This window comes from Pongo abelii, chromosome 2 (genome assembly GCF_028885655.2).
Source record: "Pongo abelii isolate AG06213 chromosome 2, NHGRI_mPonAbe1-v2.0_pri, whole genome shotgun sequence".
NCBI lineage: Eukaryota > Metazoa > Chordata > Mammalia > Primates > Hominidae > Pongo > Pongo abelii.
In genome coordinates, this window is record NC_085928.1 from 17,655,102 (window position 1) to 17,681,835 (window position 26,734).

The following is a 26,734-nucleotide window of genomic DNA, read 5'->3' on the forward strand; positions in this document are numbered from 1 at the left end:
TTGGGAGGCCAAGGTGGATGGATCACAAGGTCAGGAGATTGAGACCATCCTGGCTAACACGGTGAAACCCTGTCTCTACTAAAAATACAAAAAAATTAGCCAGGCGTGGTGGCACGCGCCTGTAGTCCCAGTTACTTGGTAGGCTGAGGCAGGAGAATGGCATGAACCCAGGAGGCGGAGCTTGCAGTGAGCAGAGATGGCGCCACTGCACTCTAGCCTGGGTGACAGAGTGAGACTCTGCCTCAAAAAAAAAAATCCATTTATTTATCCAAATGAATAGGTCTGCCAAGCTTGTAATGAATACATGGATTATCATAAATCATACTTTTATAAATATAATTCAAAAACGTATACTACCAACTTGCAGAATTTTCCAAATTAATTTGAAGGAGATTGTGTGAGTTTAGTACCTTTAGACAGGGCAAAATAGGCATACATTCAAATTATGCATTACTTTGGATATGTCAATAAACACAAATATTTAATAAGTACTTTATTTCCCCAAGTTGCTGATGAAACCATCTTGTCACAGATGCTCTCAATGATTACATAAATGTGACCCTGAACATGATTAATTAACCATAATAGACACTGTACTCAACTCTTGAAGTGTTCTTTTGGCCTTAGTGTGAGATTTGATTTTCTGTAGCCGTAGTTTTCAAACTTTGTAGTTACACACTACCACCAATAACAATGAGGCTAATATATACATTATAAAACATGTAAAATATGAAATTTAAAGATAAAATAATCAACATGCTTTTTTTTTTTTTTTTTTAGATGGAGTCTCTGTTGCCCCTGCTGGAGTGCAGTGGCACAATCTCAGCTCACTGCAACCTCTGCCCCTTGCCTCGTGCCTCAGCCTCCCAAGTAGCTGGAATTACAGGGGCATGCCACCACACCCAGCTAATTTTTTGTATTTTCAGTAGAGGTGAGGTTTCACTATGTTGGCCAGGCTGGTCTCGAACTCCTGGCCTCAAGTGATCTGCCTGCCTCAGCCTCTGAAAATGCTGGGATTACAAGCGTGAGCCACCGCACCCGACCTAAAATAATCAACATTCTTTATTTTACTTATCAATGGTGAAAACACCTTTATGATCTCATTGAAAAAAAAAATAGTAGTACATTTAGTGAGGGTGTTGTCATTACTTCATTTAGAATATATTTGCTAGACTGGGCATGGTGGCTCACATCTGTAATCCCAGCACTTTGGGAGGCCAAGGCAGGCAGATTGCCTGAGCTCAGTAGTTCGAGACCAGCCTGGGCAACATGGGGACACCCTATCACTACAAAAAATACACAAAATTAGCCAGCATGGTGGCATGCACTTGTAGTTCCAGCTACCCAGGAGGCTAAGGCAGGAACATTGCTTGAGCCTAGGATGTCGAGGTTGCAGTGAGCCATGATGACACCATTACACTCCATCCTGGGCAACAGAGTGAGACCCTGTCTCAATAAAGAAAAGAAAAAGAAAATATTTGCTTAACATTTTGTGACAGAGAGCTGAAGGTCCAATTCTAAGTCCAGTTTATTTTGATATTTGGTATTCAGCTGTCAGAGCTGAAAAAGCTAACTCAGTGTTATGAGCTGAACTGAGCTCCTTCTAAATTCATGTTGAAGCCTGAACCCCCAATATGACTGTTCGGAGATATGGCCTTTAAAGAAGTCATTAAGGTTAAATGAGGTCATAAAGGCAGAGTGCACATTAGATAGGACTCATGTCTTTGCAAGAAGAGGGAGAGACACCAGGTAAGAGCCATATGAGGACACAGGGAGGAGGCAGTCATCTGCCTGCCAAGGAGAGAGATCTCAAAAGAAGTCATTGCTCCTGGCACCTCGGTGTTGTTATTCTGGCCTCCAGAACTGTGAGAAAATAAGTTCCTGTTGTTTAAGCCACCCAGTCTGTGATATACTTTTATGGCAGCCCTGGAAGATGAAAGCACCCACAAATATGGCTCTGTTGGCCTGACTTTGGTCAAATTCCTACTCTTGAAGTAATCACTATGGTCAAGGGGTTGAAATGTAGTGACTGGCTTATCCTCGGCCATTTGCATGTTTGAGGAGTGGAAGAAGAATGGTGCTCTAGAGCGAAGGTGGGTATTGTTACCTGAAGCATGGCGAAAGCATGCTGGATGCGAAAGGAATCAATGTGTGCTGAATATCGTGACATTAAGACATTCTACAGATCTGGATGGAAGATGTGTACCATTGGCTCACCCACCAAATTACTCATTTTCCAGTCCTGTAAACCATTCATGCAAAGGTTTTTTTGTTGAAACCTGGCTCATAAATTCCCATCTGCTCTGGAAATCAAAATTAATTAAAAGGTTTTTTGTTTGTTTGGCTGGTTGGTTAGTTTTTGTTTGTTTGTCTGTTTATTTTGAAGCAGGGTCTCTCTCTGTCGCGGAGGTTGGAGTAAAGTGGTGCAATCATGGGTCACTGCAGGCTCCACCTCCCAGAATCAAGTGATCTTCCCACCTTGGCCCTCTACTGCCCCAGTAACTGGGACTACAGGGGTATGCCACAATACCCAGCTAATTTTTGTATTTTTTGTAGAGACGGGGTTTTGCCACATTTGCCCAGGCTAGTCTCGAACCCCTGGGCTCAAGTGATCATCCCACCTCAGCCTCCAAAAGTGCTGCGATTACAGGTGTGAGCCACCACGCTGGGCCCAAGTTATTATATTTTTATATTTTCAACAAATGAGTAAATAAACCACTGGAATTCTGTCTGAAGATTTTTAAACAGGTTAGAAAATTTTGTGTAAGTTCTTAAAATGTGCATACACGAGAGTTTTTATGTTGCCACACTTTTATTTTTTTGGATAACAAAATAGCCTAATGATAAGACATTTCCAAATATCTCATTTCAAAATATTTTCTCCACTGCATAGTTTATTTTCGTCTTTTGCTTTATTTATTGTAGAGTTAACCATACACCACAGCACAGTTTTATCATCAGTACCTGTAAGATCTCTCTAGTGAATTATTTCCATAGTAATGCATCTTAATTATATGCTTACTGTGTACCAGGCACTATTCTAAGTACTTTACATATTGATACATTTAATCTGCACAATAACTGTATGAAATCAGTACAATTAGTCTCATGATTTTACAGATGAGGCAACTGAGATGCAGAGGGGTTAAGTAACTTGCCCAAAGTTACATAATAAGTAGTAACGCTAAGATTTACTACCAAGGCAATTTTGTACCAAGGCAGTCTGTCTCATAAACTCATGCTTTTAATTGCTACAGTACACCACAAAGGTTGCACTAGTCACATGCTAACACTGATATTGTCCAACTGTCTGATTTTTGCCACTGTGATGAGTGTAAAGTGACATAACTTTGGACAAACTACTTAAACTCTGTGTCTGTTTCTTCATCTGTAAATTGGAGATAGTAAAATAATACTGATTTCAAATGGTTGTTGTACAATTTAAATAATAGTAGTGATGTTGAGTATCTTTTCTATATTTATTGTCCATTTGGGGTTCCCTTTTTGGGAATTGCCTATTCATACCTATTGCCCTTTTTTATTGGGTTTCCCGTATTTTTCTGATTGATTTTCAGGGTGTGTGTATGTGTGTGTGTTATGAGTTACATGTCAGTTTTAGATATTTATATCTCCTTCTATCATTTTGTCTATGGTGCCCTCAGTTGAACAGGAATCTTTCATTTCATTTTGATGTACTCAAATCCATTAATTGTGTTCCAAATGTAGAGAGGATAAAGATATGAAAAACATTGTTTTTGCTCTAAGCAACTTAAAACTAGCTGGAGAATCAAGAACAACTATGAGAACAAGTGTTAAACACTGTATAGCAGTCTGCAATATAATGCCCCAAGTTGTAAGGCTGTGTAGCCAACAGTATAAACTTGGGAAAGCATCTAAATCTTCCTGAGCTTCAGTTTTATTTGGAAAACGGAAGCAATAAAAAAGACCTTTCCATTTACTGTATTTTTTTTCATTTTTATTTATTATTATTATTTTTTTTTTTGAGATGGAGTCTCTCTCTGTTGCCCAGGCTGGAGTGCAGTGGCACAATCTCAGATCACTGCAACTTCTGCCTCCCAAGTTCAAGCAATTCTGGTGCCTTAGCCTCCCAAGTAGCTGGCACTACAGGTGTCCACCACCATACCCATCTAATTTTTGTATTTTTAGTGGAGACAGGGTTTAATCATGTTGGCTAGGCTGGTCTCGAACTCCCGGCCTCAAGTGATCCGCCTGCCTTGGCCTCCCAAAGTGCTGGGATTACAAGGCGTGGGCCATCGTGCTCAGCCTCCTTTCTATCTATTGTGATAATTAAATAAGAGATGTTGAATGGCTTTCCTAGTACCTGGTGTATAGTACCAACTACAACTTAGATGCAAAGCAGATCATGAAATAATAATGGCTATCACGTACAGAGGTCTACTACCTGCCAGGCACTTTTTATATGTATCTGCTTAAATTTCACAACTCCCTGCAAGGCATTATCACTGCCATTTGTCAGAGGCAGAAACCTAGGTTCAGAGGGCTTATTATTTGATGAAAGTCAGGCCACGCAGCTAGTAAATGGCAGTGATATGATGGAAAGCCAGATTGGTTTGACCTCAAACCTCCTGTGCCTTCTACCATGCCAAGCTGTTGTCAGAAAAGATATTAAGGAAGCAAACTTGACGTGGTTCCTGAAAACAAAACAAACAAACAAACCCAAGCATTTTAGTAGATAAGAGGAAGGGAGGAAAGATCATGCCAGATTCTGAGAGGGTGCAGTGGATCTGCAAGGGATGCAATGTATTGTGAGTTATTCGAGGGCAGAAGCAAAACTTTATCCACCACAGTTCCCTTCAATCCTCGCACAGTGACCAAGACAGAGTATCTGGTGCGGAACATCTATTCCCTAATCTTATTACCATAACAAGGGAGCAGGAGTAAGTTGTCTGACTGGCAAGTTTGAAAGAACTGGGGATGTGTCACTCTACCCCCTCAAGTTTGGGGAGCAGGCATGTCCCAGGAGGCACGTTTTCTGCTTTTCCATGCAGTTTAGTTTTTACACAGGCAAGTTTTCCAGCTCTGCTTGTGACTGAGCGGACATGTTCAATTCTGGGCCCTCTGTCCCTGCAGATCTAAAGCCATGGCTGCCATTCCAGCCTTTAGCAGAGACAAAGCTGACATTTTGCTTTCCATAAGTCTGACTCCTGCTGCTATCTCAGTGGATTCTGAACTTACATGGGGACCATGGGTAGGTATTATCTTGAAGCCCCCTAAAGCCACAACAGTGGGCACTCAACAAACCTTGGCAGCAGAGTGAATATGACAAGTTCAGAAGACAATGAGGAGACGGGCCTGCTCTGAGCGGAGGAAGTATGCTGATGTAGTTGAAGAGAAGTTGGATGGACAGGCTGGGCCCAGTAATGGAGGGCTTATAAGAAAGGCAGAGTTTGGATTTGATGTGGGAAGAAGAACGCTGAAAGTTTCTGAGTAGAGGAAGAACATGAATACGAGGAAGGCAATGTTTAAAATAAGGGAACGAATATGACAATGGATTGCAGTGGAGACTACAGGGGAGAGCCTGGAGCCAGGGGACAACGAAAGGAGGTTTCCAGAATTTCTGAGTGAGGGAGGATGAAGGTCTGGCCTAGGGAAGTGGACATGTGAACGGAGTCGAGGGGATGCATATGAGATCTCAGCGGCTAAACTGCCAGGCTATGGGTACAAGCCGGCTCTGAGAAAAGGAGATAGGTTTGAAGGCAACCACCCTGAAAGAGGTAGATAAACAGGCCCTGAAGCTGGGGGAAGTGAGGCTTAGCCTTGGGCATGTGAAATCTGAGTTGCTAAGTGGATCTGTTCTCCTCACTAGTTATGGCAGGAAAGGCGCCTTAATTAGGAGCATTTTAGGGAGTTAACCCTGTCAAAGAGGTAGCACACTTTCGAAGGCCAAGGGCTGCGAAGGTGGTGGTGAAGATGGCAATCCTGAACACAGAGGCTACTTGGGATGACAGGGGTGGAAGGAGGGATACAGGTGATGAGTGAGTGGGTGGAAGAGAGGAGGGGGACACCGCTCCCGGCCCGAGGGAAGGAGGGGATGAGGCTGCCGGCAAACGCTGGACTCAGGATCTTCCCAGCAGAGCAGGGCGGCCGCCACCTCACCCAGGACAATGCACTGTAGAACCCATAGCAGCCTTCCCCACGCCGGCCGGTCTTCCCGGCCCTGCGCCCACTTCCCGGTGTCCCGCTGCCCTGCTGCTGTGACACCCTCGACCCCGGGATGCGGGGTCCTCCTCTGCCTCCCTGGGCCTCCCCCTTCAGCCAAGGGGGCGGCTCCGCTTTCTAGGCCGCGGGACGTCTTTTCCTCCAGGTTCCAGTCCCGGCCCTTCCCGGGCCCCCCGCGGCACCGCCCACCTGGCCACCGCCGCAGGCCGCCCGGGCCGCCGCCAGCCAGCAGCCCCTCCCGGGGTGGGGTTTCCCTTCCCCCTACCCCTCCGCCTTTGTGGCAGGGACCCACGGGACGCCCCCTCTGCCTCCGCTCCACGTCCAGGGGGCCGAAGGGGCGCCGGACGAGGGGCCGTGCGGAGAGAGGGGTTCGGCGGCGCCAGGACTCCCGCGGGCTCCCCGGAGCAGGGGGCGGGAGGAGGGAGAGCGGGAGCCGCGGGGGCCGCTGCAGCAGAAGGGGGAGGAGAATGGGGAGGAGCTGGGGGGCAGGCAGGCGGGGAAGGTCTTAAGGGGCGGCGAGGGGAGGTCGGATTTCCTCCGAGGCTGGCGATCCGCGGAGCTCCCACCTCCGTTTAGAGCTCGCTGCGGCCGTCCTGCCCCGCGCCCCCCGGAGACCTGGACCGGACCATGGTGAGCGCAGGGCGCACGGCGCCGAGGCCGGACTCTTCGTTCGGCCGGGGGTGCTTGGGCGGCGGGAGCGAGCCTGAGGGACCCGAGCAAGTTTCCCAGGTCGGCGCGGGGCCCAGCGCCTTCAGACTCGCTCTGTTCTCTCTTCCGCAGATGTGGAAACGCTGGCTCGCGCTCGCGCTGGTGGCGGTCGCCTGGGTCCGCGCCGAGGTAGGCGAGGGGCCGAGGAGTCCGAACTCGGTCCCCAGGGCCGCTTGGGTCTGCGCGCTGGGCGGGTGGGCGCGCGTCCTGGGGATGCTCTCCCGGGGCGGCGCTGGGAGTTTCGGTCCTTGGGGTGGGCTGGGGTGGAGCTGGGGCAGTGCTGCGGGCAGGAATGCTGCTCACGAAACTTAAATCTCTAAAGCAGGAAAAGTAGTTCGGGCCGTAAGCGGGAGCCCTGCCGCGGCTAACATGGAGGGAGAGCGGGGAGGAGGAGAGGGGACGGGCTGGGCCGACGGGGACGAGGCGGCGACTGGAGCAGCAGCGAGTTCAAAAAGGCGCCTCAGTTCCGTCCTTCGCTTCAGAGGAGACTGAGAGTAGTTGGGGACTTTTCCCTCCCAAGTCTGTCTCCTGGGGGCGGGGGCAGAGGAATCGGGATTCTTCTTTTGGGGCAAAATTAATTTTCCTTTCTCTCTTTTAAAGTGAGATCATGATTCCCTGAAATGTATTTTCTTCTTTGTGAAGTGTCCTCGGGTTTTGTGTTATCATCTGGGCAATGTAACGGCCTTTTCGAAGTGTTCCCTGTAACGTTGCGCAAGTGTAAGAGAAGATCCATTGCTCTGCTCTTTGGGGGCTCGAGTTTCCAGTTAAAGCATTTCAGCGCTTGTTTTTTTGTACCAATTTTTTCAACTCTAACGACCTTCCTGAGACACTGCAAACAAACCAACAAACTCTGCTCAGAAGCCCCTCCATTAACTCAAGGGTTTATGGACAGAAAATAAACAATTCTAAATTCCCCGGGCTCCAGTCTCCAGGAAAGTGAGGTCAGAAACTAAACATTTGATAATTATGGCAGGAAATATGGAAGGAATTAAAAAGCATGAGGGAGAAGAAATGGAATGCACATTACAAAAGAAATAGCTCCCTGGTGGGTGGTTTATGCTCCCTGTTTGAATTTTTTCCTTCATATTACAGTTTAACCACACCCTTAGCATCGCAGCTTGACTCTACCCAAAAAAGTCATAAATGCATACAAGGTGTTCACAATTTTTTAAAAATACGCATTGTACTGAATTCTCATTTAATTCACTACTACGTTGTTGATTAAGGTGGAAACTCAGTCAACTGTTTTTACTCCCAATGAAATAAAAGTAGCTAATATTTATTAAATATCTGCTATGTTGTAATAAAATTCCATTTTAATGACAGATAAATTGAGTCAGAGAAGGTTACCCAATGCTCTCAGCTATTAAATGCTAAGGGTGGGATTTGAACACAAACAGTCTGGCTCCGGACCCAAGGCTCTTGACCATTAGCCTACACCACTTCCAAGCACAATGGTTTAACATTTACCAAGTACATTTTTGTATACCACACACTGGGCTGTGTACGTTACCTGCAGTTATTTCTTTTAAAGCTCCCAAACCCTGTAATGTAGGCTTTATTATCCGGATTTTACAGAGGAGGAAACAGGTTTAAGGAGATTAGGTAATTTGCCCAGGGTCATACAACTAGTTAGCTCTGAAGCAGGATCTGAACCCACCTCTCTACCTTTGGAGCCCATCTTGAACTCCAGGTCTGCTTCTTATCCATTTAGTTTTCCAAGATTTGCATTTGAGAGCGTATCCCCCTTCACTGGCTGATGTAGCCCTGATTAAGAAACATTCCTCCATCCCCTGCTGTGGCCCTCAAAAGGCAGTTGCAGACCAGTGATGGATGAGGTGAATCCCTGGTTGGTTTTCCAGGAGGCTTAAGAATTGCCAGCCAGTGTGTGAAATCACTCAGTGAACTGGAATGCAAATATGAGGTGTGAGGAGGCTGTTGGTTCACTCACCAGGCTGTGTGGCCCAAGGTCTGGGATCTATTCTAGGCGGCCTGCAAGACACACACCCCTCCCAACCCCCTTCCTCACAGGGAAAACTTATCCCTGGTAGGAAGTTCCCCCAGCAGCAATTTCCTGCTGGAGGTAGAAGAGCATCCAGTGCTCTCACAGAATTCCCAGGCAAACTCTACAGGGAAGAAGGCAAAATAGAGAAGTACTGAGATGTGGAAACAGAGTGCGTTGGTGGAGAAAGAAGGCTGTGAATTCACAGTGTGTGGAAATGGTTACAATGAAAAGAGTGAGGGGTAGGTATGAGCTAGATTACATTTCATGGCTCCAGGTTATTAAGGATTATTATCTTTTAATTATTCCAACCTCCTGGTGCCTGGCCAAGTAACATTTGGCAAGTTTTTAATCCATTTAATAATAATATACCTTTAACTATTGATGAAGAGGTACGTTAACCCTCTCCCTATGGGAATTGTAATATGGATTTTTTAAAAGCATTTTATCTTGTAGTTAATGGTGCTTGCTGTTTAAATTTCTTCCTTGTTAACTCTAAGGACAGTCTGCAGAAATGGTCACATCATGATATTTACAGTCTTTAGTGACATGAATCTATTTTAGTAAACTTCAGATCGCTAAAATTGTACAAATATTGTTGAACTTTTTAGAAATGAAATTTAGAAAATAAATTGAGGCTTCTTTGTGCTTTCTGCTTTTCTGCAACCATAAATATTTAATTCAGCATATTTTTAAACAATTTAATCGCTTTACAAATCATGTTGATATTTGAAGAAGCCAGAGCCTCTGTAGTAAACCAGAATCAGAGGTGCTCTCCACTTGGGAAAAGGTGATTGTCATCAGTATTAATGCCAGTCTATGTCAATCCCATTTGGTTGGATTCACAAAACTATTAACAAAAGTCATTAAGGAGCCTGGGCTCAGTGGCTCATGCCTGTAATCCCAGCACTTTGGGAGACCAAGACGGGAGGACTGCTTGAGCCCAGGAATTTGAGACCAGCCTGGGCAACGTGGTGAGACCATATCTCTACAAAAAATAAGAAAATTAGCTGGGCATGGTAGCACACGCCTCTGGTCCCAGCTACTCAGGAGGCTGAAGCAGGAAAATCACTTGAACCCAGGAGGCTGAGGCTGCAGTGAGCCCTGATGGTGCCACTGCACTCCAGCCTGAACAACAGAGCGAAACCTTGTATTTAAAAAAATAGAAACAAACTCATTAAGCAAAGTGTCATATTGTTTTGAATGTGTTCCATGGTCTCCTACTTCCTTGGCACCTCAGGGTTGCTTTCTGATTGCTTCTTCTCTTTCTTACCTGCTCACTCTCTTACTACTCTGTCTGCAGCATATACCTTCAGCCAGCCTCCCTCCAGATTCTGCCACATCACCTGAGCACACACACCCATGCACTCTGTAGTCTGCTTAAAAGAAGGTACTGGGTGTAGCATATGTCTCTAGATGTGTGTAGATTAACATGTGAATGGACTAGGCAGAGAGGGCAGCAGCAGAGGGAGTGCCTCCACTAACAATTACACAGATACCCCTTTTCTAGATTCTCTGGGGAGAGGGCTGTGTGAGCCTGCTCATCTACCCTTTCCCATCTCCCTCCCATTGGGAGTTACTACAGTTCATTGAGAAGTGTTGATGGTGGATGCATAGTATGGAGCCTGGGAAAATGTTAAGAACACAGGCGGTAGTGTGTGTGCCCTTGAAGCTCAGTCAGTGGGTATCTGTCACTCTAACATGGCAGGCTGGAGAGAACCCTGTGGCCCAACTGCCTGCTTTAGGAAGACAGCCTTGGCAAGTACCAAAGCATACCCCAACTCTCCCCTGGCGGATGTCTCTGCCGTCACTATGATTCTCAGCATTCCAGGTCTAGAAATTCATTATGATAAGTCGCATGTACAGTTAACTGATTTGTAGTTCAGAATCCTCATTCCAGTAAGGGATCCATGCTCGACCCATGAACTTTGAGTGCATTACCTAAGAGAGAACAATAGCAATTCTACAAACAGATGTACTTCACTTAGCTCTAGACGTGCAATACTAGAAGATTATGAGGGCTTTGTCCTGAGGCCACGTTTCTTAACCTCATTGTACCCTATTATCGGCATATAATTAACCACTAGGGGTTATATTTGGGAGCTCCTCTATGTTCTTTAGAATTGTTCTGATGGTAGACTCAAGTAAGCCTTGCATCTAACCCGTATCTCTGACTGCATCTTCTTGGTGCCACAACTTGTATTTTAACAAAGCTAAAAAGATCTCTAAAATGATCTCTTGCTTGTTTATCCTTTGGCAAATAAGCTACTTGTTGCAATTCTAAAGACCATTGCTGGAAATTGGGGTGTAAAACATAGCAGGGACTCTGCAGACTAGCCAGAACAGAAGGGCAAGCACCCAGCATACGAGGCCCTGGCCATTGCAAGTGGCTTTAGAAGGTGGACACGTTACAGTTCCCTTAGAAGTCTCTGGATTGGGTGACAGAAACTAGGACTCCATCCCCAGGCTCATAGAAGCAAGTTGGAGAGGAACCATGAGGTGAAGATCTGGTCATGGGCTGAAGTGGAGGTAATGATCCCAGAGGAAATGCCCCAAAGACGAAAAGAAAGTCTTCGAAGTCAGTGAGGCAGAGCAACACATGCTGCCACATGAACAGGAAGTAAAGGATGAGCTGTAAATACCAGTGATCACATATGAGAACTGAAAATGTCATGGATTCTTTGTCTTAGTCCTCTTCAAATAACTGGACATCTGGCAGAATGTTTCTAACAGACATAAATTTTATTAGCTTAATGATACCAGTTAATAGAGAAAAAAAGTAGAGTTAGATAGGTTCACTTTGTAAGCCAGATGATTAATGTCCTCAGAGGGCAAATGCATACTTTTTGTCTAGGATGCTCTATTCTGATTCCTGCGATTTTGGCAAGGGGCGCTTTCTCTGAGAGTACGCCATGAGTGGCATGGCCTTCCCTTCACTGTCCTCATCGAGTCTATCCCCTGCTGCAGCTGAGCACACCTGGTACTCAGGTCAGAGTCACAGTGAAGCACAAGGCGTGGTCTCTGCCCTCACATTATTTACAATCCAGCGGTGGGTCCAGGTGCTTTAAATTGTGGCAGCTACAGTTTATATTATTATAACTACATAGTAACTGGTAGCTTTATGCTTGTTATTGCTGTTTTTTTTAAAATTTACATTAATATAGGGCCTTCCTTTGTAAGATCCTTTTATGGTAGCAAAATGCACAAATCTTCCATATATAGCTTCATGAACTTTTACATCTGGCCCATGTAGGCACCATGCAACAAGACTGAGGGAGTTGGTACAGAAAGGTATGAACCTGTATGTTACCATGAAGTTACATACAGGAAAAGTTACCATGAAGAAAATGAGGGATAGGGATGATCTAGGGTACATTTCGTGACTCTGTGCCAAAGATGGCTATCTTTTAATCTGTCTCTTCTCTTGGTGTCTAGCCCAGGTAACATTTGGCAAGTTTTTAATCCATGTTTTAACAACAGCAAACCTTCAATAATTAATGAAAGATAAATTAACCCTCTATATATGAGACTTCCTATTTGGATGTTATTTTTAACATTTTAACTTGTTAACAATGAATGGCTTTCCTTGTTAGCTACAAGGATGTGCAGCAAACACAGTGAAATACAGCCTTAATTGACATGAATCCATTTTAGTAAACTTTAGATCAGCTTTGGGGAGCTTTCTTGACTGTTTTGTGGATGGATAGATATTCCAGGGCTCACTGTAATCTATATTAAATTCAGCAAAGAACTCAAATCATTCTGTTAGACCATTTTGCCCTGGTTATTATTACTTTTGAAAGGACTCTACATAAGATGTCAGTCATGTTATTTATGACAGCAAAAAACTTAACACTGACTACATAGTCAACCATAGAAGGGTTAAATAAATCATGGAACAGCTATATGTGCCACCAAAAGCATTTACAAAAACATTTTGAAGCTCTGGCAAATGATTATAATTTAATTTAAAAAGCACACACCCCCCAGCTTTATTCTCACGACTGTAAAAATTTATAGAAAAGTACAACAAACAAATCTGTTAGAAATTATCTGTAGGTAGTAGATTTATGGGTCATTTTATTCTTTGCTCTAGTCTTTTCTATATTCTCTAAGCTTTTAATTAGCATATTTTATTTTCATATTTTATCAGAAAATAACACATTAACTTTTTTATTTAAATAAAATACATATTAGGAGAAGGGAAAATTCCTCTCAAAAAAAGGAGGGGATCACAAGAATCGTCATGGTGTCAAGGCACTGGGTGAAATATCCAAGGGGCAGGACTTCAGGGATTGCTTAAGGAGAAAAAGGTGGGGTGGTAAATGGCCTTTCAGAGATGGCACAGACATGGCATACATATTACCACTACTCTCTCTGTTACCCATGGCAGACATTTCTAATCAATCGTAGAATTCTTTCCTACTGAACTTGGAGAAGGTTTGAAAATCCTACTCAGCAATGTTCTAGGTGGTCACTAGCAATCAGAGTCTATATGAGATGAAAGCTATTTACCATCCCTGCTGGATGGTAGATCAGTCCAATTTGACAAACATTGACACATCTTTAGCCAAAATCAAGATAATTAGAAGGCAGAGTTTGGGACTGTATGAAACTGACAAAAACAACATGGGGTAATAGGTGATAGAACGGGGTTAGCAAATGGATGAAATGTCAGGAAAACAGCACTTACACCAGATTTTGGCCCAAGCTTCTAAGCTCTTTGGATGAATCTGAACACCTTAAAATAAGCCAGACCTTCTAACATTGGCCCCATCAACAAAAATATAACGAGAATTTTCTTGGCTATTCTGATGAAGTGAATAGTTGCTCTTGCTAAAGTTCTAAGAGCTGCTGCTGTCGTAGATAACAGCTTTTGCATTAACAGCAGCCTGGCAATAATTTGCTAATAGAATGCTCTTTGGGTAGCTGGAGTACAAAATAATTCCCATAAATCTTCATTTCCTGCTTTGGTTGGAGGATTTCCATTTCATCTTTTCACAGACTTCAGATGCTCATTTGGAAGCCATCACCAATAAACTATTTCCCAGGATTAAGTCTGAATGTATGACCCCCATATGTCCCTTGAATAATCCCAGACACTGTTTGTGACCAACCAAGCTGTTGACAAATAAGTCATGTGATACATGACAAAAGCTATCACATGTTGCAGGCCCAGATTTATATGTGCATGCATGTGTGCATGTGTGTGTGTATGTCATGGGATATTGGCTTGAATTGGTGAGAGGAAAACATCTCTCTGTCTTTCTATACTTTTTGTTTCAAGATTTAAAATCCTATGTCTGAGGCAAAATTTGTCTTTTCCCCGTCTTTCCTCTTATCCTTCAATGACAGTTAATAAGTGTAATTTATTGATATACAGAAGTGTCAGGCATTATGCTAGTCAGTTTACACATAAGCTACTACTAGGAACAGTGTGGGACTAAAAAGCCTTACCATACAGATCCCTGTTCTGAAGGAGCTGCTACCACCATCGCTGCTTGGCCATTAGGGGTCAGATGTAAGGCTTTAGCAGAAATTCCCCTTCCTCACCTCTTGCCACTACTTCAGAAAATCCTGAAACATGGCAGTGGGATAGATAGCCCCTGCCTTCTCAGAATTTGAAAGACTCCACTTGGGCAGCTGGGGCCCTTTTCAGCCTGTCCACCTAATCAGTGTGTCCAGTAGATGGCAGCTTTTTGTGTGGAACTTTATCTTACCTTGTGACCGTTCCGGGGGTCTACTGTTTTTCTCTTCCCATTTTCCTTGTCTTTTCTTGTTCTCATTTCTGGGTGTCTCCAAGTCTGCTTTTTTTTTTTTTTTTTTTTTTTGAGATGGAGTCCCGCTGGGATTACAAGCGCCTGCTACCACACCCGGCTGATTTTTGTGTTTTTAGTAGAGATGGGGTTTCACCTTGTTGGCCAGGCTGGTCTCAAACTCCCAACCTCAAGTGATCCACCCACCTCAGCCTCCCAAAGTGCTGGGATTAGAGGCATGAGCCACGATGCCAGGCCTAAATCTCTCTTTTTCATAGACTCTGTAACAAACCCATTTTGTTATTAAGAGCAACACTGTAGAACAATGAAAGAGTCTGACTTAGAAGTCCTGCTGTGCCCTTTTCTGGGCACCTTTTTAAAGTCACATAATGTCTCTAACTTGTAGCTTCAGTTAAGAGCAAGGGCTTTGGGGCAGTGGACTGAGTTTGAATTCTGGCCTTGTCCAGCTGTGAGGCCTTGTGCAAGTTACTTAACCTCCCCGAAGTCACTTTCCTTACCAGTAGAATGGGAATCATTCCTGTGTCTCTACCTGTCTACTCGATTAGATCATGGAAAAGGTCTCCTCTACTCATGGTGTATAGTCAACACCAAAAACAAATACCTGCAAGAGATGAAGGGTTGCTTATGTTTTTGACTCTGTAATGATTTCACCAGGAGAATCCTCAATATACAAGTAAACATCCACTAGGCATGGTCTTTATTTGCACAGCCTTTGTGCTGGCTCAGGTTATTATTCTGATTACTGATTTTTCCTTGAGAGGAAGTATAACATAATGGCTTAGCGCTCAGACCTGGAAGCTAGATTAAATCCTAGCACTGCCCTTACTAGCCATGTGATCTTGGGAAGACTACTTAAAACCTCTCTGAGCCTGTTTCCCCATCTCTAAAATGGGCTTCATCCAGAGTATCTACCCCATAGGTTAGTTGTGAGAATTAAATAAGCTCTTACATGTAAAGCAAAGTGTTTTGGCACACAGTGTGCAGTGTTAGTTGGTATTATCATCCTCGGGGCATCTCTATGGGATGAACTCCAAAAGTCATGGTGTATGTGTGTGTGTGTGTACACATGTGTGTACACACATGTGTTTGCGCACACATTCATGCACGTGTGTATGTGTGCTCATGGCATGCAGAAGTCTCCCTGCTTATTTTTCTCTCTCCAGAGATTTAAGTATCACCTTCTTTTTTAAAGAGAAAACAAGGATATTTACTTCAGTGGATGCTTTAAGGCCCAGAATTTATACCACAACCCTTGCTTCTACTGAGCTAATCTTGCCCTTAAACTTCTATGTAGTGTTTCTTCTGTGAAGCCACAGTTCTATCATTCCTCCAGGAAGAGATTGAAGTACTCATGGAGCATCTCCTGTGCAGAGGCAGTAGGATTGGAAGCCAGCATAGGTTCTCCCTAAAGGTAGAGTGAGTGAATGGAAATAACTGGGAAGAAAACAGAAAGAAAAGGCAAAAAAAGAGGTATGTATGGAGGTGGCAAACAGATATCTTGGGTAGTCATTTCCACTTTGCCGTGGTCTTCATAGCATGGCATGTTACCAGGCAATAAATTCCAAATTGTTGGTGTGGAAAATGTGATAATGCAAAGGAGTAGGATCCTTTGCTTTCATTATTTCAAAAATAAGCGCCAATTACTCTCAAAGACAGGGTAAGAAGTATTCCTGGAGCAAGCTGGAATTTGTCCCTTTGGGAGCCAAGTCCACAGCTTCTGGTACTTTGCACACAGACCTGGAGTCCCACTAGGGAGGGGCTGCTGTGTCTGCAGCCAGTCCGATGCCAGCCTCACATGCCCACCCCTCCTGGCCTTTGAGCCAGCTCTCTGTACAACTCCTTATGTTGCTCTTTGCTCTTCGCTTCATCTTTCTCCTCTATTTTCCTTCTCTCACCATTACAGAGAGGTCATCCTGAAGTGTCTGGGCCGCAGTAGGAGCTGCCAAACATTCACGAACCACCATGTTCACATTAGATGCAGAGATAAAACTTCACAAAGTCTCAATACACTATTTTGCATCACTCATCTGGGACAAAGTAAAATTTTTCAAAGTCAACTCAAAAGAGGAAAGCAAAAGGTATTGCAAATCTGTTCTCTGTCAGGCACCGAGTTAGTGCTGGTGGATAAGAGACCTTGTGCCCAAAGAGCTTGTTCCCAAAGAGTCCGGAGGGGAGGCAGACAGGAACACAGGCTCAAAGTGATGCAATGTGAGAAGTATTAGGACAGGGCTGAAAACCTAACCCAGCATGAAGGGCTCAGGAGCACTTCCAGGAGGAAGTGAGCCACCAGCTGAGCTCTGAAAAATGACTGATAGTCACTGTGTCTTATGGAAGTTTGAAAACCAAAGACACTTCTGCTAAGTAACATCCATTCAGCATTGTAGAGGCCCCAGTCATTTAACTTTCCAGGTAACATCAGTTGTTATATGGCTATGTGCCTGGAATGACACTTCAGGCTTGGCCATTCTGGCCACATAGACATGGCAGACATGACCTCCATTTGGAATTAGGTCCAGTTACTTCTGAGTCACATTGGAATGCAGTTTTTACAATGGAGCATTTGCAGCCTAATGGTCAGTGACTTAGGAGTTTTGGGGGGTTTTTTTTGTAGCGGTTGTTTTGTTTTGTTTTTTGACACAGGATCTTGCTCTGTTGCCCAGGCTGGAGAGCAGTGACACAATCTTAGCTCACTGCAGCCTCTACATCCTGGCTTAAGCAATCCTTCCACCTCGGCCTCCAGAGTAGCTGGGACTACAGGCATGTGCCATCAGGCCCAGCTAATTTTTGTGTTTTTAGTGGAGACAGGGTTTCACCTTGTTGCCCATGCTGGTCTCTAACTCCTGGGCTTAGGCGATCCTCCTTCCTCAGCCTCCCAAAGTGCTGGCATTACAGTCGTGAGCCACAGTGCCCAGCCTTCGGGGATGTTTTAAGGCAATTTCTTTGTTCTTCAGATGTATTCACAACTGTTCCACATTAAATAAGGCCAAATGGCAAGACAGCTCTAAAACGCCAGCAGAGTTGCTAGGTGGGGTTGTACAGAATGTTCACTGCACAAGTGTGTCATGTACCTGTGTGTGGCACAGGGCTTGTCTGCCCACCCACAGGAAGGAGCACCTTTTTTTCTAACTTATGTGCAAAGGTCCCCAAACCCAACGTTATCTCTGAGTCATGTGTTGTTTATTAGACTATGGCAGTCATTTCTACATTTGTGCATCTTATAAATTGATTTCATTTAGACTCTTGCAAAGTTTTTGTACTAGGCCTCCATCAAAAGCCAGTTCTGTGTTTTTGTAGATTTTCTTCATAGATAAGCAGAGATGATAGACATGGAAATCTTAAATATCTGGTTTCTTGTACCCACAGTGTGCTACTTCGGGCTGTTGCACAAGTCAGTCTAGTTTGGGAACTGTGATTCCCCAGGAATTAAAACAAGTATTCCCAGCTTCCTTCTGATTGCTGGATTAGCAGAATTTCCTCAGCCTCCAGCTGAATTCCAGCCCCTGGGAAGAAATGACTTCGAGTGAACCCCCAGCCTGGAGCCTGTCAGAGGTTCTGTCATGTGTTTGCATTAGCTGAACAAAACCCGAGCAGGCTTTCCGGCCTTGCTCTCCCCTCCTCCCTGCACGCCTCTTCTCTGGGAGAGGCCAGTTAAAGTCTAGACACTGTCTGCTTGGCTCTGTGCCTTTTTAGCACAATCTGCATGGTTCTGCAGCTCTTACTTTGGTTGCCTGTCCTCACTCGTTTCCCCAGTTTTCTTAGTTAGTCTTAAACTGTCCCGGGGGACTGGCAATGAGCCGCACACATAGGAAACAGGTGAGTGAATCTATGAGACTGTCAGGATTCAGCTGCCTTGAAAGGTTCAGAGTGAAGATAGCAGCGTGCTGGCTGAAACTGTGGCTGAGTTTACAGACATCCCTGGTGTGAGCTGGCTTCAAACAAACCTCCATTTACTGGCCAGAGATGGGCTGGGACGAATAACTCAGGACAGACAGTGGCACCCCAGGTAATGAGCAGCCACCTGACTCCTCATCTGCCAAATATGGGGGTTAGAGTAGGTGGGCTCTAAAATGCAGCTTTGAAATCCTATTCATGTAAAAGGAGGCGGATATTCTAGGCTAGATTATAAAAATATTCTACTTAATGGAATTGGGATATTTGATTCACTCTTAGGGTGATTTACAGCCTAGCGAAGAACAGTTTGAAAGATAGGCTGGCTCAAGTATGAGAAAACAGAGTGAATAAAAACAGGAGGCATCTTGTGTCCTTTACCTTCTCTCGCCATGTAGTGAGTGGAATATAAACAGTACAGCATGTGGCACCTGAACAGTCTTCATGCCCAGGAATCCCAAATGCTGTTTACTCTACAGAAATGAATCACTTGATTTTCCACTTCAGAAGCCAACTGCTCAACAACACTGGGGAAGAAATGAAGAGTCCTGGGTCTCCTTGTAGTCGATCGAGAAATTTTGGGGGGAAAAAGGGAAGACAACCCCTAATTCAGAGTGTGCAATTTGGGATTTATTGAACTTACTTGAAAAACAAAAGCAAACAAAACTTTTTCTCACTTCTGTAAATGTTCACATTTTCTTTGAAAAATAATGATGCAGTATTGCAAATGGCTTACAAAAATAGTTGTCTGAAACTATTGCATGGACCCTAATTTTGTTTTCTGGAATGTTTCTTATTACCTTCTCATCATGTTGCCTGGCCCGTGATCAGGATCCAGGGGCTCCTGAACAAGTATTAATGAATTGCCTGCCCTGCTCCCCTGGCCCTGATCTCTGGTCAGATCAGGCTCTTATTACAGCCCATGGGCACTGGTCTTTGGCTTTGACCCAATGGTTAATCAAGTGACTTGTTAAGGTGAACACAGTAAGCAAAGGCCAATGGAGATGTTTTAGTCCTGCTGAAATGCTTGGTACCCTGCCTGTACTCCAGTTCCCGAATCTCAGTAGAAAATCCTCATGTGCTAAATTGTGCTATTGATCTGACTGGGGAACCAGCCAGCTCAATATTGGAGGTGGGTTTTCTAGTAAGGGTACAGTACAGGTTAGAATTGAATTAAAATTGGCTGTGCCCCAGGGTAGACTGTGTGTGTGTGTGTGTGTGTGTGTGTGTGTGCGCGCGCATGGATATGTGTCTGTGTACATACAGAATACACAAGGAGACATGCACACACACAAATAGACACTGACTTAAATTTCACCACTAGGAGAACATGGCCATCTCCCTATAGCTCTAATGGTGAGACTTTTCTCACAAAAATTCCTGTGGCATTTGTTATGTTTTAATTTAGTTTAGTGTTTGACTTCTGTTATACTGCCTAATTTCTTTCTAAGCCTAGGCACATAGACCAGTGCTTATTTTTATGGTGTGAAGTTTGCCTGTTAATGAATTTAATAAGTGCGTGTCATTCATTCACTCATTCCCTACCATATTCCAAAAATAAGAGATAGGTTTTCCCTCCCTAATCCCACAGCCAACATATCCTATTAGCTTCTGTAAGGGTTGGGCTAATTACATGTATTTTTAGCTATTGAGAGGGCCCAAGTTTGTAGTTTGTGGCATAACATTTGTGACAGAGAAAACGAAAATGGATGGGACCTCAAAGATGGTCCAAGAAATTTCTGATCCCCTTCACACATATATACCTGGCTCATCTAAACTGTAGTGTGAAATTGATACAGTGGAATTTCTATCAGAGAGGCTAAACACTATTGAAACAGAAATACAGATGCTCACCCTGAGCAAAGACTCAGACATACTGAGTTCCCTTTACTGTCGTGGTCCCTACCAGGAGGGCCCAGCATGGCTTCTTGGTGGCTCAGCTGAGCTCACAAAACTTGCTTTGGGATGGAGGCAGATGTATGCTTGCCAGTCATTCACAAATACTCAAGGAGCACGCAGCTTCGCTTCTCCCAGGGCACCACCATCCCTGGTTTTGCACTATGTGCTATAATTATGGTGCTACAGGGACAAGCTGAGGCCTACATCAGAAGCAGGAAATTCACCTGGCTTCTCCCTAGAGTCCCAACAGTTTTTCAGGAATGTGTCTGTTTATGCTTTGTTCCCCTTCCTCTAGTTTTCCCTCCTTGACATTTTCTATTTTCTTTCCTTTCTTATCCTGTGTGGCCTTGGTCTTGCTGACAGCCACATGCAGAGATGCAGATTTTCTGGTTTAGCTATTTATTTTAAGGAGAAAGACGTTCACTTTATGCATTAATTGGTGTCTGCATCCTGTTCCACAGAAGGGTAATTTTCTGTGTGGCACCAAGGGCTTGATAATGATCAAAGAAAACCCCAGTTCCCAGTAGGAACACACTTCAGGTGTGAGTCCATTTTGGGTTTCTCAATCTCCTTTCTTGGGAGATGGAACTAGAAGGGAGAATGGGACTGGGAAATGTTTTGAGTAGAGGCCAGACATTCAAGTCTTGGCTAAATGCTGGGTATAATAATTTCAGCACTCACTGCAGCCTTATTTCTTAATAAAACCCCCCAAGCTACTTGTGGACCATGTTGTTTTAAAGGATAGTTACAAAGTTAACCGCTTCCTCTTACAGATACAATTGGAGAAGAGTCTTTGTGTTTCTTCATTTTCTACAAAAGAACATATAAAAGCTAGATAATAAGAAACCATGTTGGGGTTTTTGTTTATTACATGTCCTATTTTAGGTACTTTTTTTTTTTTTGACAAAAATAAACTGTGATAGGGATATGAAATCCTGTAAAAACAACCAGCGCTTGAGGATGACTACCCCACTATATTGGTCATTTTACAGTTTAGGTAATTGCGTTTTTCCTCCAAATTCCCCATACACGTTTGATCAAATAGAAGTCTCTTCATTTCCTGTTTAAGTTGCTCCATGGAATTGCTGTGTGGATTAGAGAGCAAGCTGGGTTCCTCCCCAGTGGCTGTGTTTCCGTTGGTTGATTGGGTTATTTTCCAGGTAATGCTATCATTATTTTGCCCAGTGTAAATGGCATTGTCGTGTAGTGACCGTAATTACTCATGTTACAGTGGCCTGGAATGTAAAGACTTCCTCATTCTCCAGTGATTCGTTGTTTGACTCTGACTCCAGTAAAAAGTCTTTTCTCTGCCTAGGCTGAAGTGTGTGCATGTATTTGGGGCTCAGATAGCTGAGGTTCTAGACTGCCAGTCTGTGGGCTCAGATGTGACAGTAGCCATATTCGGAAGGTCATGACAGTCTCTGAGACAGAGACAAAAGTTAGGAATTCTAAGCCTAAGAGCGTTCAAAGCATGTGATGAACTGTCCCCAAATGGTTCTTGTCCTAGAAGTGGGTGGAACAAATAGGAAGAAGGAAACTAGTGATGAGGAAGACTGGAAGAAAGGAGGTGGTGATGCATGTGGGAAACTCTGTTAATTGTAGTGGGTTAAGCAAATGCAGATGAGGCGATTGAGTGAAGAATTTCTGTTAAGTGCTTCATGAGAAAATACTGTGAGTGAGCACTGCAGATCTATATGATCAGAAAAGATATATCACTGTTTTTTGTTTGTTTGTTTTTGTTTTGAGACAGAGTCTCGCTCTGTCGCCCAGACTGGAGTGCAGTGGCAGGATCTCGGCTCACTGCAACCTCTGCCTCCAGGATTAAAGCAATTCTCGTGCCTCAGCCTCCCAAGTAGCTGGGATTACAGGTGCCTGTGACCACGCCTGGCTAATTTTTGTATTTTTGGTAGAGATGGGGTTTCACCATGTTAACCAGGCTGGTCTTGAACTCCTGACCTCATGTGAGCCCCCTGCCTCGACCTCCCAATGTGCTGGGATTTTAGGCATGAGCCACCGTGCCTAGCTGTTTTTTTCTAAGTAAATGTATGCTCTGTGAGCACAACTCACAAATGACAATTAAAGCTGTAAATTAAAATAGCACCTGTACATAGTGTGTAGCAAGGGAGATGATGTCTACAAACGTGCCTCCCACAAGGTAAGTAGTCAATAAATAGTAGTTGCTATTGTTCTTCTTGTTGTTATGGCTTGAATTCCAAGGAACGATAACACCATAGGGAGAGACATGAAGAGTCTAGACCCAAAGTGTGTAGTGAGTGAAGACCATATATGTGCTGGGTTAAATGGTTTTTTAGTTAGAGGACGTTCCAGAGTTTTACAAAGTTCATGTGCGTTTATGACTCTAGGAAGGAAGTATAATAAGTAATGTTTCCCAAACATTCTACCACAGAACACCATTTCAAAAAAGGCCATAAATATTTCAAGGCTAGTGTTCCATGGACAGACTTCCCATGAACAGGATCTATTTATATGTGACCCCAGGTCTTAGTGGCCTTGCTGAACTCACCTCATAAACTAAGTTTCCTCAGGAAGGCAAGGGACTTGTCTGGACCCAGAGCCTGTCTCAGAGAAGATCCTATTGGCGGTGACTCTAGAATGGACCATCAGCATGGCCATGTGCACACCTACCTAGAACTGGCTGGGCTTTTGGATATCAACTTATGTACCCAGGAATTTTCTCTTTTATTTTTCACTTTCTCTGTTCATACCCAGTCTATCAGCAAGTACTGTCTTCTGTACTGTCAGAGTGTATCACCTCTCCATTGACTATTCTCTGTGCCCACTGCCACCACCTTAGCCAAGCTGCCATCATTGTGCCTGGACTATTGTAATAGCACCTAGCTGCTCTCCCCTTTCTCTCTGCTGCGACCTTGCTCTTTCTGTACAGGACAGCCTGAGTAATCTTGGTAAAACACATATCTGATCATGTCACTCCCTGAGCAAAACCCCCCCAGTGGCATCCATTGCATTAAGAATAAAATACAGACTTATTATCAGTAACTTTACTGCTCTACCCCTTGCCAGCTTTTCCCAGCTTACCTCTTGCTGCTCTGGCTTTTGGACCCAGTGCTGTGGCTACACTGGCCTTTTCTCTGTTCTAGGAATGTAACAAATTCCACCCTGCTTCAGAACATTTGCACTTTTCTTCTCTGGTCTGAATTGCTCTCATCCTTCAGGTCCCAGCTCAAGAAAGCATTCCCTGACCACTCAATCTAAGTGGTGCCCTCTCTCCCAGAGTTCTGTCATACATACTCTATTTTCCTCTAAACTTACTGATCACAGGCTGAAATGAACTGTTATTTTTGTTTGTTTATTAGCCTTCCTCCCTCTAGAGCATGTACTCGTTTAGAACAGAGGCTTTGTCTCTCTCATTCTGCAGTGGATCTCTAATACCTAGAACCAGTTGTGCTTAGTGTAAGTAGATGCTTAGTAAATATTTGTTGAATTAATCCACTAGCTAAATGGATTAATAAGGCCAAATGTCTCATATGCAATATGAAGAGGTGCCTACAATCTTTGTATCTTAATGATAGTCATCTCTGTGCCCTATTCTGCAAGAATATTGTGCATCTGGGAAGATGGTTGACAGCACTTGCCCGTCAACAGTTTGCTTAATCTTGGACATAATGGTAGTGCTGGGCTTGCTTAATCAGACACCTGGATTCTAATTCTCTCAGGCCCAGGTGACGTTGGAAGTTAAGCAGAGGCTAGCTGAATAGTAAATATTTTTATTCTTTCCTTCCATGATCAGCAATTTTAATATAACTTGGCACCATTCCCAGAGGAAGCTAATGTCCCAAGGAATATGAAATAAAGCATTAAATTCTGTTGTTGGTAATTCTTTGCCCATAGTCACTAGTCACCTTTGTCTTTTGACCTCACCTTTTGCTGAAACCTTTACTTTTTTGGATCCTTCCTGCTGTTACTCTCTCTCTGGTTTCATTTGAATGGCAACTGTGATGTTTCCAGTATGGATAAAACAAAGAAAAAGGCATTCAGTGTCACTGGATTTGCACATTAAGATCTCAGAGGCGAAGTCTCATTCTGGGAAACGTTCCACCACTAACACAGTGGTCAGCATTGGGTGAAGTCCCCGGGAGCCAACCACCTCCACTTACCTGTCGCCTTAACTCCTTAAGTCAGAGTTCCCGGACTTACCAGAGCATACTACTTCATTTTTCAGTGGAGTTGGGAGTTTCTCAGGGTGACCCCAAACAGTTAAATATGTGGCATTTCTCCAGTGTTTACACAGTTAAAATGAAGGATACCAGAGCTGTGAGAACAATATTGTTACATGATACTTGGAAGTGTTTTTACCACAAATGATAATCTATCTATAGCAACTAAGCTAGTACATTTTTGTGTAGAGTTTCTAATGCAGTCCTTGGGGGAAAACAGAATGAACAAAAAAGGAGGTCTTTGTGCATTGTGTACAGCTTGAGGGTCTCGGAGGGTTTTAATTTCTGAAAAAATAGGGGGGAATTTGTTGCAGTGGAACGTAATACCTGGCAGTCCCTCATTGGTGGGCCTCCTGTCAGCCAAGGCCTGATTGGCCAGGATAAGTAGGTTTTACAGCTCCTTCCCCCCAGCTGTGACATCCCAACTGCTTCAAGGAAGGAATGCAAGGCAGGAATGTCTCAAGAAGAATAGAATGTGCATGTTTTCATTGACTTTAATCTCAAGGCACTGAAACTGTGTTTGTGTGTGTGTAATATTGAAAGCTGGCAGCAAGAGAGTGTAGCAGTCAAGCCAAGAAAATTTTTTAAAAAGGTTTTGAAAAGATATATCTATCTCATTGCCAAATTTGTCCATGGATTTGTATGCCCCCAAAAAAGCATATTTAGCTAAGAGAAGGCTCCAAATATGTACAGCTTAAGTAGCTATTTTGTCGTTGTTTCTGAGCTAAGCCATAAAAAGTCTTATAGAGAGGAAGTACCAAACATTTTACCTTTCTTATAGAGGAGACCAGAAGGGTGAAATGACTTGTCCACAGGCATTGAAAACAGCCAGAATTCAGCCTAAGTGCCCATGACGCCTGCCCATTTTCGAAGGACTAGGTCCTCATTACTCAGTATGCTGGTCCCAGATGCAGCCTGACATGCTGCCTTGCCTGTATGTTCAGATAATCTCTATTGACTTTAGTTATACACCACTTCAAAAGTATTCCAAGTTAAGGAAGGTCTTACTCTTTCTCCTCAAACCCTCCTCCTCTGATGCAGTGAGGTCAGAACTATTTTTATTTCCTTTTTTCTCTTTTTTTTTTTTTTAAGAGACAGAGTCTTGCTATATTGCCCAGGCTGGTCTCAAACTCCTGGCCTCAAGGAATCGTCTCGCCTTGGCCTCCCAAAGTGCTGGAATAACAGGCGTGAGCCACCGCATCCACCCATAACTGTTTAGAACTGTGCTGTTCAATGCCGATAGCTGCTAGCTGCAGTGGCTATGGAGCACTTGCAATGTGGCTAGTCCAATTTAGATGTACTGTAAGTGTAAAAGACATACCAGATTCCAAAGACTTAGTATGAAAAAAAAGTATAAAATATCTCCATATTATTGATTACATGTTGAGATGGTAATATTTTGGATATCTTTTCTTAAAATAAGTGATTACACTTAATTTCACCTTATTTCTTTTGAGTTTTTAAAAGGTACCTTCCAGAGGTCGGGTGCGGTGGCTCACAACTATAATCCCAGCACTTTGGGAGACCGAGGTGGTGGATCACTTGAGGTCCGGAGTTCAAGAACAGCCTGGCCGACATGGTGAAACCCTGTCTCTACTAAAAACACAAAAATTATCCGGGCATGGTGGCAGGCACCTGTAATCCCAGGTACTCAGCAGATTGAGGAAGGAGAATTGCTTGAACCCAGGAGGCAGAATTTGCAGTGAGCTGAGATCATGCCACTGCACTCCAGCGTGGGCAATAGATTGAGACTTCGTCTCAAAAAAAAATGTACCTACTAGAAAATTTTAAATTCTGTATGAGATGGATATTCTGTTTCTGTTGGACAGCACTACTCTAGACAGTTGTCACTTAACCATAGCCAAACATTGTCTTGAGTTATCTCTTATTAGATTGTGTTGTTCTGTTATTTAAAATTGCATATATTCATTCCCCTAGCTTCTCACCTAAGCTACAAGCTCCTTAGAGACACAAACTGCTTTACTCTTCCTTGAGCCCCTGGCACTTGGCATGAAGTTTGGTATTTTTTTGTTTGATTGTCCTGTATATTACTTATAGATTTC

General features: G+C 43.8%; 1 protein-coding gene across 1 annotated transcript in view; it reads left to right on the forward strand.

Moving 5' to 3' along the window:
* Positions 1–6,729: 6,729 nt before the first annotated feature.
* The window catches only part of FSTL1 (follistatin like 1), a 57,172-nt gene continuing 37,167 nt past the window's right edge, over positions 6,730–26,734 (forward strand). The window contains 2 exon segments of the mRNA NM_001132366.1: positions 6,730–6,831; positions 6,982–7,038. Of these exon segments, the coding sequence (NP_001125838.1) occupies positions 6,829–6,831; positions 6,982–7,038 (60 nt within the window). The 5' untranslated portion in view covers positions 6,730–6,828.